Source organism: Leptodactylus fuscus, chromosome 5 (genome assembly GCF_031893055.1).
Source record: "Leptodactylus fuscus isolate aLepFus1 chromosome 5, aLepFus1.hap2, whole genome shotgun sequence".
NCBI classification, from domain to species: domain Eukaryota; kingdom Metazoa; phylum Chordata; class Amphibia; order Anura; family Leptodactylidae; genus Leptodactylus; species Leptodactylus fuscus.
This window is the reverse complement of record NC_134269.1, coordinates 86,557,895-86,570,484: the sequence shown is the minus strand read 5'-3', so window position 1 is coordinate 86,570,484 and position 12,590 is coordinate 86,557,895. Positions and strand designations below refer to the sequence as shown.

Below are 12,590 nucleotides of genomic sequence, written 5' to 3'. Positions count from 1 at the left end.
TTTCAGCAGTGACACCGCCATTGATGAACTATTTATCCTCGATCCCAGCCATTCCCAATAGGGGTGCTTTAGAAACCTGCCAGGAGGCTGCAACACTGGTAGTGAAGTTGACCACATGCCTTTATGCAGCAATATCTGCGTTCTTAGGGCCCGTGTACACGGAGTAAACACGTGTTCATTTTTGCATAATTCACATGTAAAGAATACACGTGTAAAAATCAGACTCCCATTGACACGCCCAAAAAAACCTCACATTTTTCAGCGTGTTTTATACACATGTAAAATATGTCATTGAAGTCAACCCGAGTGATTTTTACACGTGTATTGTGCAAAAATGAGCGCGCATTTACTCCGTGTGCACGGGCCCTTAAGACTTTTTTGTTTGCCTTTTGATAAAACTTATTGGGCAGGTGTTGGGAGTCTGAGAAGGCTAAGTAACTATGCTTTATCCTATGGCGAGAAGATTATAGGGATTTATGCCACAAAGAATATTTAAGATTTTACTGAATAATTCAGGTTTGTGTCAAAAGTATGGAAATTGTGTATGTATTTAATGATCATCAATATCCGTTCCAGACATCTCTTTTAAAGTAATGCCACATACAGTGGAAACACAGAAAAGTGTTCTACCATTTTCCTCTGAAAATACTGCTTATTCCCCCATAAAGTTCTATGGGGAAATCTTGCACTTTTCACACTTACATTTACAAAACCTTTTAGGGCACTATGGATGTCATGGAGGAGGGTCCCTTGCTCAGAGCTGGTCCTGTTGTAACAGACATAAGCTGCCTTTGTATTAAATTACTGACCACTGTTCTAAATTGCTGCCATGTAATACTTAGTTTGCAGCATTTCCTAGCAAAATCAGTCATTTGCTTGAGGTGTTGAGAGTTGGATTGGGTGTGATTGCCACAGCACTCTGACAGGGTTTATCTCAAACCCTTCAATATTATTTGACCTTTCTTTCATACTTGCCAACAGATACACAATCATGTGCAATTTGTACAAAAATTAGGTAACATTCTGCAGCTGCACCATTATGTGACTGTAGCCTACAAACTGTGGTAATTACCATTTAGCATTGTCAGCGAGTCTGAGATCACTTTACCATACTTTGGAGATATTTCGAGATCTTGAAAATCCATATTTTCCCACAAATCCGGAGAAAACCAACACCTTTTGAGATATTACATCACAACATATGATATACTCTTCACTGAAAAAATTGTAGTCTCTTTTGTTCTCCATAAACTCACCCAGATCTCAGGTTGTTTTGTTTTTTATTTTACAGATTTTGATGTTTGTATGGTTTGCTAGATTTATCTCATTAAAGAGATGGGGGACCCCCAAATGGAAACCTAATGCGCATTAAAAAAAAGCGGTTACCCACGGATCCCTTAGACCAGGGGTAGGGAACCTTCGGCTCTCCAGCTGCTGTGAAATTACAACTCCCAGCATGCTCCACTCACTTCCATGGGAGTTCCAAGAACAGCAGAGCAAGTAGGCATGCTGGGAGTTGTAGTTTTGCAACATCCGGAGAGCCGTATGTTCCCTTCCCCTGCCTTAGACTATAATGAGGTCCGCGTGATTTGCATTCAGTTTCCACCTGATACAAGGCAAAAAAAGGCGGCGAGAACAGAATTCCTGTACTGCGCACAAGCCCTGATAAGAACAAAGCCTCAGCTGATACAGGGATTAAGGCAAATAAATCAGTTACCCAGCAGGCAAGAGAATCCTGCTAAGCCCCTCCCCGTGCCATAAAATTGTATGTATGAGGCTGGATACAGATACAATCATTGAGATTGTAGATAAGGAGCAGGAGAACAGCTTAATAAGCGGAGAAGGAAACAGATCTCCTTAATAAGATATCTTACAAAGTGTCTTATTTTCACATGCATTATTCATTTGTGAAAAGTTGTTCAGAACTGGAGGTATACTTTAACATTACGCTGGGAGAGGGACTGCTAGCAAAATAGTTACCTGTTATTTACAGGACAGATTTGCACTAGGGGGCAGGGACTTCCAGCATCAGATAACTACCGTCTAATGTTAGGAGTCTCTCCCAGCATGATGTGCAAACATACGGACAAAGTTTGTGAATCTAGGGAAAGAGTAAGTTTCTATATTCTGTCATGCAACTATTATAACAATAAGTAGAGAAGTTACATCATACCTATCTAGAGCAGTTTTAGGGGGTCAAAACTACTGAAAGACACTAATAATAAAATAAATAGCTCACAAGTATGAAGGTTTCAGGCATTTCTTCCTTTGTGCCAGCAAGTAGGGGGCATTGCCTTCCAGAGGCACATGTATGAAACATTAAAAGGCTTTCCATAAAACACATTCTTACAACCTCAAGTTTTATTTTTACAAAAATGTAAAAATAGGAAATTGCTTACACCTTATAGTTTCTGAAGCAACTTAAATATGACAGTCCACTGAGACAATCTTAAAATTGTCTATAGCTTGAGTTTTTGGGCAGAAAGTTCATTGTTTTTCTTTGGTTTCTTCTGTGCAGTCTTTGCTCCTTTTATCTGTAATTTCACTTGATCCTGAAGCTGGGAGAAGAATGCTTGAGAAGACTTCAAGGCTTTATCCTTGCCTTCATCCTGTAACAGAACATAGGAGACATTTACAACCAGAAATAGAATCTACTGCACATTGACATCAGGCAGGGAGTTCTATCATGTATGAATTTATAGAAATGGCTTGTTACATCAAGACTATGCCTCATCCAAATACCCTATTAGAGAAAATTACAGCTAGCAAGAAAGAATAGTTCTGTCTGGCAAACAAGGCCAGTCCATGTATTACATGGAGGCGTTATACCGGACCCCATGTGAATACAGCAGCAGTGTGTATGTGGCACCACCACTTTATTTACTTCTACGAGACTAATAAAATAGATTTCTCATCTGACTCATACAAGCAAATGGATCAATGGTCCCACATGTCCACTTCTGCTACATTCATGCAAGGAATTCAAAGACCTCCATCTGTCCCATAGAACTGAATTGCATACACATGGGGGTTCAGAAACCCCTGTTCTTATAATTGCTGGGGCGTCCCTGTTTGGTTGAGAGGTGATAAATTCTTTCTGTAAGATAACCACTTTAACTTGACACATATTATAGTAGCACCCGTAAGATAGGCCAACATATATTACCTTCAGAACTGTAGCTTTTCCATCCTTGGTTAATTTCTTGAGACTGGCTTCTGCATCCTGCTTAGTCTGTTTCTTTCCTTTTTCTGCCCTCATCTTTTCTGCCAATTTTTGCCTCTTCTCCCTTTCTTTTATTTTAATTTTCTTTATAGCCTTCTTCTTCCTCCTCTCACGCTTCTTGTCCGTGGTTGTCTTTTCAGCGTTTGTCTTAATATCTCCAGCTTTGTTCTTCTCCTGTGAAACAAGGCAACAGAAGGATGAAGAGACTTGTCACTCAGGGGATATACATCAGACTCCATATTTGGGGAAGTTACAATAGTGTATAAACATATGCATAAAACAGAAATATATTTTTTCTAGTATATAGGGGATATCAGTCATGAAAAAGCCTTACTTTGATTTCTTCAGGAGCCAGAAGAGCGGCTTCACTCACTCCTACTGGGGCCACCTCCTCCATATTAATGGCAGGGAGATTTGAAACCACTTTAATTTCTGGAACCACCTAAGAGAGGAAAAAGTGCAAGATTTATACAATGTAAAAATAAGAGCAAAGTCTACCTTATTTATGATCTATCCTATGAACAGTGTTGGATTAGTGAGTTCCTAGGCCTGTTGTCAAAGCTGCTATATCTGTTCGGGGGACCCCTATTATAGAGATTGGCTTCGGACCCAGAGGTGGGATTTGAATATACCAGACATTTATGAAATCTCTTCTGAAAACACCATAAATGTCCAAGAAGGGATGATAAACTTCTGTAGGACACTAGTGAGAAAATATCGTAAGAGGAATGTCGCTGTTTCCAGGAAAGTGACAGAAGTTATTTAATGCAATAAAAGATCATATACTGATCTGATGAGTAAAAATATGATCAATTATTCAGAATCCAATAACATTTGTGCAGCCTATAAAACCAATAGCTCTAAAGAAGCCCTAACTCTGCAAGTGGTGCTCAAATTTTTGGAGTATTCTATAGATAGCAGGTGAAAGAACTTCATCAGATGGCAGCAAAGTGATCTTCCAACTTTTCTCTTTGATGCTGGTATCTCTTTGCACACACATGATAGATCTGCAATATGCAAATCTGACATATACTATAGACTCGGTGCATAAAAAGTGAAAGTGCACACCAATTTTTACCACAGATAAGTAGTCTGACCACTCCATGGAAATGATCTGCATGTGGCCTGTTACTTATTCTCAGAAATTTTCTTTTTGTAAGAACATTTCCTGAGGAACGCTAACTGACTAGCCGAAACCACTTCATGTAGACGGCAAGTGGCATGTATAACCAGATCCTATTATGACTTTTGGTTGAATCTTCCCTTTAAGAGACAACATGACCAGAACTTTGAGTGCATTTAAGTATTTGTTTCTTATAGTTCCAGCTACTATTTCAGGTGAGATACTTGAGAAGAAAAAGATTAACAATTATTACCGGTTTGGGTGTAAAATGGAAGTTTGATAGAGCATCAAGTTTCAGGAAAAGGCTATCCATTAATTTCTGAATTTCCGCGTGCTTTGGGTTTTCCTCCTCCTCCTCTGTTTTTTTCTATAAAAAAAAAAAAAAAAAAAAAAGCAATAAATGAATAGCTGCCGCTTGTTCCCATTTGTATTCAGTTCCATATTTTATATTTTAACCCCTTCCCGACATGCGCCGTAATAGTACGGCGCATGTCGGGTCTGTAACTATGGCGACCGCCCGGGAGCCGGGCGACCGCCATAGCCGCCGGGTGTCTACTGCTTTAAGCAGTAGACAACCGGCTCTAATGCCTCCGATCGGTCCCCGGACCGATCGGAGGCATTAACCCCTCCGGCGCCGCGGTCAAAGGCACCGAAGGCGCCATTTTCCCGGCGGCGCATGGTCCAGGGCTGACGTCCCGTTGCCATGACAGCCGGGAGCCTTGTACAAGCTCCCAGGCTTGTCTGCAAATCCTCTCTTTTGCAGGCTGGTCTATGCAGCCTGCAAAAGAAAGGATGCTTTTTTGCAATGCATTAGCATTGTAATGTATTGCATTAGTGATCAGACCCCCTGGGGTTCAACACCACTAGGGGGTCTAATAAATGCAGAATTTTTTTTTTTAAAAAAGTAAAAAAAAATAAATAAAAAAATATAAAAAGTATTAAAAGTTCAAATCACCCCCCTTTCCCTAGAACACATATAAAAGTAGTTAAAAACTGTGAAACATATACATGTTAGGTATCCCCGCGTCCGAAATCGCCCGCTCTACAAATCTATAAAAATATTTTTCCTGTTCGGTAAACGCCGTAGCGGGAAAAATAGTCGAAAGTGCCAAACCGCCGTTTTTTCACTGTTTTGATTCTGATAAAAATTTGAATAAAAAGTGATCAAAGCAATAACATTTCCCGAAAATGGTAGAACTAAAAAGTACACCCGGCCCTGCAAAAAAAGACGCCCTATGCATCCCCATACCCTTAGGTATAAAAAAGTTACGGCCGTCGGAATATGGCGACTTTTAGAAAAAAAAATTTTTAACACAGTTTTGGAATTTTTTTTAGGGGTCAAAATGTAAATAAAACCATATAAATTTGGTATCCCTGGAACCGTACCGAAACACAGAATATAGGGGACATGTCATTTTGGCTGCACAGTGAACGCCGTAAAACCAAAGCCGGTAAGAAAGTCGCAGAAATGCATTTTTTCTTCAAATCCACCCCATTCTGAATTTTTTTCCTGCTTCCCAGTACATTATATAGAATAATTAATGGTGGCATCATGAAGAAAAATTTGTCCCGCAAAAATTAAGACCTCATATGGCTCTGGGAGCGGAGAAATAAAAAAAGTTATGGGGTTTAGAAGGAGGGGAGTCAAAAACGAAAATCAAAAAATGCCATCGGCGGGAAAGGGTTAAGCAAACTGGCAAAAGCTTTCTATTCATTTTTTCCTATTATGATTCTAAATCTGCATGCTCAGCATCTGGTAAACTGCAGAGATGGATCTTACCTGGTTGAGCTTTAAATACTCCTGCTCGTAAATTTCTGCAAGACTCAGTTTGCTTTTATCATGGTCCAAGGTGAGTCGCTTCTTGTACTCAACGGTATCTTCTTTTGGCTTCTCCTTGCGCACCACATCATCCCACACCTTAGAAAACAAGTCAAAAACAAGGAGCGTTTTTAACCCCATACATATACTCAGCCAAATATTTTCCGTTGGCCACTGCCAGATGACTCTGGTGGCCATTAATCTCCCTTGAGAACAAAGGATTGTCATGGAGAAATCCAACCACTTGAACTCTCTTTCCTAGACATCTGCGCAACTTATGGACAGTGAGTTAAGATGGCTTTCATCTAGTGTGTATGAAAGTCATCCAAAACGCAATTATATATTACAAAGACTATTGGACCAATGTTAGAAAAAAAGATGAATCTTAGATCATTTACTTTGTATCATAGCAATACATTTAGACACCTCCAATAAAGCCCTCACATACCTGATCTTTTATTCGTTGTTTAATGATGTCTTCCAGCTGAAGCGTTATTTCTTCTGTAATTACGGGTGCTAGAATAAAGTGTTACATTTGACAAATTAGGCTTTTTTTTTCAAATTATTTCATTCAATTTTTTTCTGTGGAAAAAGTGGAAACTAATCCTAGAGAAAAAGGATAGAGTCTTTTTTTTTCTAAAGGCCTCATACTATCTATAAGAATTTAAAGATGACATATTAATTTCATTTGGATGCAATATAATTCTGCTTTCTCCCTGTAGAAGCCAGCAATCTGTACCATACTGAATCAACCAATTGCTAGAACGCTTGGCCAATGTTTCCATAAATATACCAAAAAAAAAAATCAACAATCAACAGTTATATATTTAGGCTAGGTCTACACAGCAAAATCTTGTTGTGTGACATGAAGATTGTGTTACACGGCTACTAGCACCAAAAGTTATTGAATGCTATTATGCAGACATTCAGCGGAGTGTGCAACGCAACCGCATACTCCATTTTTAGGCGTGAATTAGCAGAACAACATTGTGATCTTATGTCCTCTCACTTATCTAGCTATAGAGAAGTTGTCTTCTACAGTAATATACCATAGTCTCCCAACTAGAACTACTTCAATAAGGGCTCACACACAAAGCCATATGATATGTATGTTTAGAGTCAAAGACAGAGATCAGAAAAGTTAGATCCCCTACTAAAAAGACTATTCTTTACCCATCCTGGTGGCGTGGTCAAAAACCAAGGACTCGGACAGAAGACTGTTCTCTGGTCTCTTCTGTGCAGTCACCTCTCCACCTAGCTGCCAAGATTTTTCGCTCAACATTTGTTTTTGCAAAGCTTCAATCTTCTCAGCCATCTGTAGAAGAAGAGTAGATCTTGTTAGTCAGAGGTCAACCAGAAAATGAATATATGCCATACACAATGAGACGATCTACATCCGACCTATACAATATGGTTATCTCTACTTAATCCCTCCCATGGTATTTAGAAGGAGTTATGTGACCCCCAAAAAAATAGCTTAAGGAAGAGAATGGATTAAAATAATAATAAGGTTACCATCACCTATTCTTGAACCCTTCTCTTTGCCTCCAGTTTCAGTAATACACCAATAACATCACTGGCCCGCCTCATGGCCACTGCATCCAATATCTGGACTCAGCTGTCACGTGCGGTAGTCAGATACATCATCACTTTAGAGGTTCCAGCAAAGCGATTATATACCCGACAACTGCATTTGGCCACCGAGGTCAGTGATTGGCTACAAACAATGGGTTAATATACCTTTATTTTTTTCAATTCTTTGTCCACTGTTATAATTTTTGTATGGGTCTTTAAGATTACATTCCAAGGAAAGCAAGGTTCTAATAGTTACTGTAAAACCAAACATTTAGCATTGACAAAGTTTTCACACTGACCTTCTCTTCCCTCTTTTCAAAGGATGACTTTATTTCATTTGGTTCCTGGGGTTGTACAGTCTTCTTTTTACCACCAAGTATATCAGACACATCTTCTCCTTCACTACCATCAGACATATCAAATGTCACCCGCTTGAAAGCTTCCTTGGCTTTTTTGCCTTCCTCTGTTTCCTCCATTACATACTCATCATCATCTTCTTCTTCCACATCATCGTCATCACTGCAAGAGAAAATTATAATTACAAAAAATTCCTGTTAATGTGATGTACAATAGGCAAGCAGGCAAGTAAAACTAAGGCGCCAGACAACCTCTACTATCTACCATTCTAGTGGAGGGACATACAGTATAAAAAAAAAAAATCAACATCTACCTCTAACAAAACAGCCATAAAATTCTTACTTGTCAGCAATGTCATCTTCCTCTTCATCACCTTCCTCCATTTCTTCTAAATCGCCATCATCATCATCACCAGCCCTCTGTTGTCTGTTTATGTCATTATCATCATCATCCTCAACAGGGTCAAAGAAATCCTTGTATTTGAGATCTCTGGAACTTTTTGCAGTCTAAAAAATAAATGAGAATCATTTAACTCTAGAACATGCAAAAATGTATAATAGTCTTCAAAAACAGATTAGATCGAAATATAGCTATAGGCATAAGAGAAATGTCCACCGAAAGAAATGAGTTTCCTGCAATTATTTTCAATAAAGAGTAACAGGAGGAGAGTCCAGCACACTCTTGGTCCAATAAAAATGGGAGCATTTATTCGGGGCAGACACTGCTCTTAGTCAATGGCTGAGGACAGTGCCTGCCTGAAATACGTCAGTGTTCCTGAATGCACATGGTTTTAATTGCCTCAAATAAACACTTCAATTTTATTGGATCAAGAGTGTGCTGGATTCTCCTCCTGTTACTGTTTTCTCATATGCTGTTGGCATGTCCTTAAATTCAGTAGATCCCATTGGGTTACTGCAGCTTCTAGACATGGTGAGCTGAATAACAGTGGAGACACTCTATGTACTATTTGCCATCAAGGTTTGCATGTATATTGACATGACCTCAACATCCATGGTTCTTAATAATGTCCCACACAGGGAGTGCCAACTGTGTACTTGTGAGATGCTGCATAATAAGTGAACATTTCTAACACCATAAGTCAAACACAGAACCTGGCACCCTTTTTTTAATCACAGAAATCAAATCATGAAAATCTGAAAACTACAGCTCAGAATGAGACTATAGACTACACCGCCACTCATAACACAAAAAAATACGGTGATCATCTTTGTGTAGCCGGATTATGAGCGGTCGGTAATTTCAAGGAGTTTCTAGGATGATGTCCTGTCCCTAGTATCACATTGGTGCTTCAGTAAACTCTGCAGCCTTCATAGTGTTCAGTACATTCAGCAAGTCATAAGCAGAAGTGCCACATATTGCAGTTTTGCCCCATCTACTACAGCTACAGTCCAGTTTAATCCACTGTTTGTTTGTTTTTTTAAGTATCTTGGGCTGCAGCTGTCACTCAGTTAAAATCAATAACTAAAACAGAAGTTTCAGTGTGGTCCTCCTCTAAGAGCTATACTAGGGTCCCATTGCGGAAACTATCTATTTGTTGTAAGTGCAACATAAGAACCGTATAAATGTTTTACCTCTTTCATTTGCAGGAACCGATCCTCTTCATTGTCATCTTCATCATCATCGTCATATGAGTCAACATCTTCAAAATAATCCACATCCTCTTCATTGTCATCATCATCTTTTTTCTTCCCATCATCTTCCTTCTCAAAAGCCTCCAAAAAAGCTTCCATTTCTGACAACTTAAAGAATTTGTCATCCACTATGGATTTTTCTGTAGGTTTTTTTGCAGCTATTTTACTATGTTTTTTCTTCTGGTCTTTTTCCAGTTTGTCAAGGTCCATGTCTGAGTCGTCATCATCACTGAACCTTTCAACTCTGGCCTTTCTGACGTTTTTGTGAAGTGATAGTTTACCATTTTGTCTGTCACTTTCATGATCCTCCACATTGTTTGCTGGTTCTTCCAAAGCTTCTTCCTCCTGGTCAATATCAGATCCTTCGTTGTCATCTTCTTCTTCTACCTCCTCCTCCAATTGTGGTAAAATATAAATGTCCTTGTCTTTCACAGTCTGGCTAACTGCCTTCTTGAAGTGGCCAAGAATTGCACTATTCTGAAGCTCAAGCTGCTGCCAGATTTGCTCTTCATCAAAGTTCTCAATAACCAGTTCGTTCAGGGGGCTGCCCAGCTCAATAGCCCCTTCTGACTTATGCAAATCGTATAGAACTTTGGTTAAGTTTGAGAAATCAGAGGCTAGTCCTTCTTGAACACTAAAAGGAGAGGAAAGGTGCAGACCAACAACAGAAAAATGTGTTAATTTCTTCAAGAAGCAGAGTCAAGTCTCTAAGCAGCTGCTGAGGAGCAAATGCTGGAATTTCATAAAACATCATTTCCAACCAAAACTTTAAAATTCATTTTATGACATAAAAACACAAGTGGAGAGGGCATTGTCATAATAATTTTTGGGCACAGGGGGAATGAGTGGTCATATAGCATGTTGGCAGTCGCAGCACAGTCACATATAAGAGGCCATATAGTACATTGGCAGCTGCAGCACAGTCACATATAAGAGGCCATATAGTACATTGGCAGCTGCAGCACAGTCACAGATGAGGGGCCATATAATATGCTGGCAGCTGCAGCACAGTCACAGATAAGAGGCCATATAATATGCTGGGAGCCGCGGCACAGTCACATATAAGAGGCCATATAGTACATTGGCAGCTGAGGCACAGTCACAGATGAGGGGCCATATAATATGCTGGCAGCTGCAGCACAGTCACAGATGAGGGGCCATATAATATGCTGGCAGCTGCAGCACAGTCACAGATAAGAGGCCATATAGTACATTGGCAGCCGCAGCACAGTCACAGATGAGGGGCACTCCATAGCCTAACACATCACTATGATCCTTACCTTAACAGCTGCTCCGGATGGGCATCCACTGCCTCCAGCACCTTCATGCACTGCCATAACTTCGGCCGCAGAACCTCTTCCATTCTCCCCGTACAGTATACGCTGCGCTCTCTCTCTCTCTCTCACATGTGGAGACTCTCGCCGGAAGCGCACGGACAACAACTTCCCGTCCGGAAACTGTATCGTAGTATTACAGTTCCTATGTAATCATTTTCTTATTCCATTCTTAATAAAACAGTACTGACGACGTCCTGTATGCATCGTAAAGATAACAATTACCTCAAGTTATTTTTTGTTTCATCTTTTGTTAAATGTATAACGTTTTGTCAATTTACGTAAAGCTTTGTTTGAATGCTAGACCCAAGATGGCGGCGCCCATGTAGTGTGACAGGTAAACTAGGGAGCCAACTTTTTGTTGTGTGTGTTTTCTGGCTGCGGACGGTTATTATATGTTATAATGTACAGGACGTGTGGTGGGGGCTGCATGTTGCGGATTGTATATCGGACATGGCCTGAAGGATGAGAGTCTTGTGGGCAGTGTCAGATACTCCAAATCTCCTAGTGTATAGAAGGGTGTACACCTATCCATTCGCTTACTCATATTACATGCCATTGTGTAAGGCATATTTATGGGGGTGTATGAGAGAAGAAAGGTTCACCATACTCAGGACCCTCACATAGAGAAGGGAGTGGATACAAGTTGTGTCTTTTCTTGAGGATTCCTACATTATACAGACTGCCTATAGGTTCCAGTGCACACCTAATGCTTTATGTGACACGCAGGGACGCTCCATAGTACTTGAACACTCACTACTAGGGTCTCCCATAGAAGATCATTGTGGTTGTACTAAATATTTTTTCCCCTAAATGGAGAAAACCTGTAAAAAGACTGTACTATTTCACTTAAGATGTTTACCTTAAAGGAGTATTCCCATGTACATAATTATTTTTAAATTTGTAGATAATTAAAAGTTAAACATTTTTGCAAATATAAGTAATTACATATTTTGCAGAGTTTTAAAGATTTTCTCTAAATATTTTGTGGTCACAGTCTTGTTGTCTTGATCGGTTGCCAATGGATACGACCATGAATGCAGGACCTTTCTAAGGTCAGAAAATCAGTCACAATATTCTTATTGTGGCCAGGATATCTTCTCATACATGTAGTGTCCCTGCCTGATAACCCGGCTACAATAAGATGATCATGGATGAGTTTTTGACAAGTCTCAGACCATAGAAAGTTTCTGTATTAGTGGTCGTATCCATTGGCAACCGATCAAGACAACAGACTGTCAGCACTAAGATAGTAGAGAAAATCTTTAAAACTCTGCCGAATTTTTAATTACTTATATTTGCAAAACTGTTTAACTTTTAATTATCTACATATAGAGATATGATTATGTTGATGGGAATACCCTTTTAAGTGTTTTTCCATCTTTTCAAACTGACGGCACCCCAGGAAAAATAAATTCTCAGAGCTCTCCTTTCAAATAATATATAACAAAAAATGTCCTAAGGATGCAGATAGTGTGGCATGAAGGCATATGCTCTTATTCCCAAT

General features: G+C 39.6%; 1 protein-coding gene across 1 annotated transcript; it reads right to left on the bottom strand.

Annotated features, from left to right (window-relative positions):
• Positions 1-2,359: 2,359 nt before the first annotated feature.
• On the bottom strand, positions 2,360-11,157 carry MPHOSPH10 (M-phase phosphoprotein 10). Its single transcript, XM_075273549.1, has 11 exons — positions 11,030-11,157; positions 9,690-10,383; positions 8,440-8,603; positions 8,040-8,259; positions 7,339-7,480; positions 6,614-6,681; positions 6,127-6,264; positions 4,600-4,713; positions 3,558-3,665; positions 3,167-3,397; positions 2,360-2,609 (listed from the first exon to the last, which is right to left on the bottom strand). The coding sequence occupies exons 1-11, from the start codon at positions 11,110-11,112 to the stop codon at positions 2,460-2,462; spliced, it is 2,112 nt and encodes a 703-aa protein (XP_075129650.1). The 5' UTR covers positions 11,113-11,157; the 3' UTR covers positions 2,360-2,459.
• Positions 11,158-12,590: the final 1,433 nt, after the last annotated feature.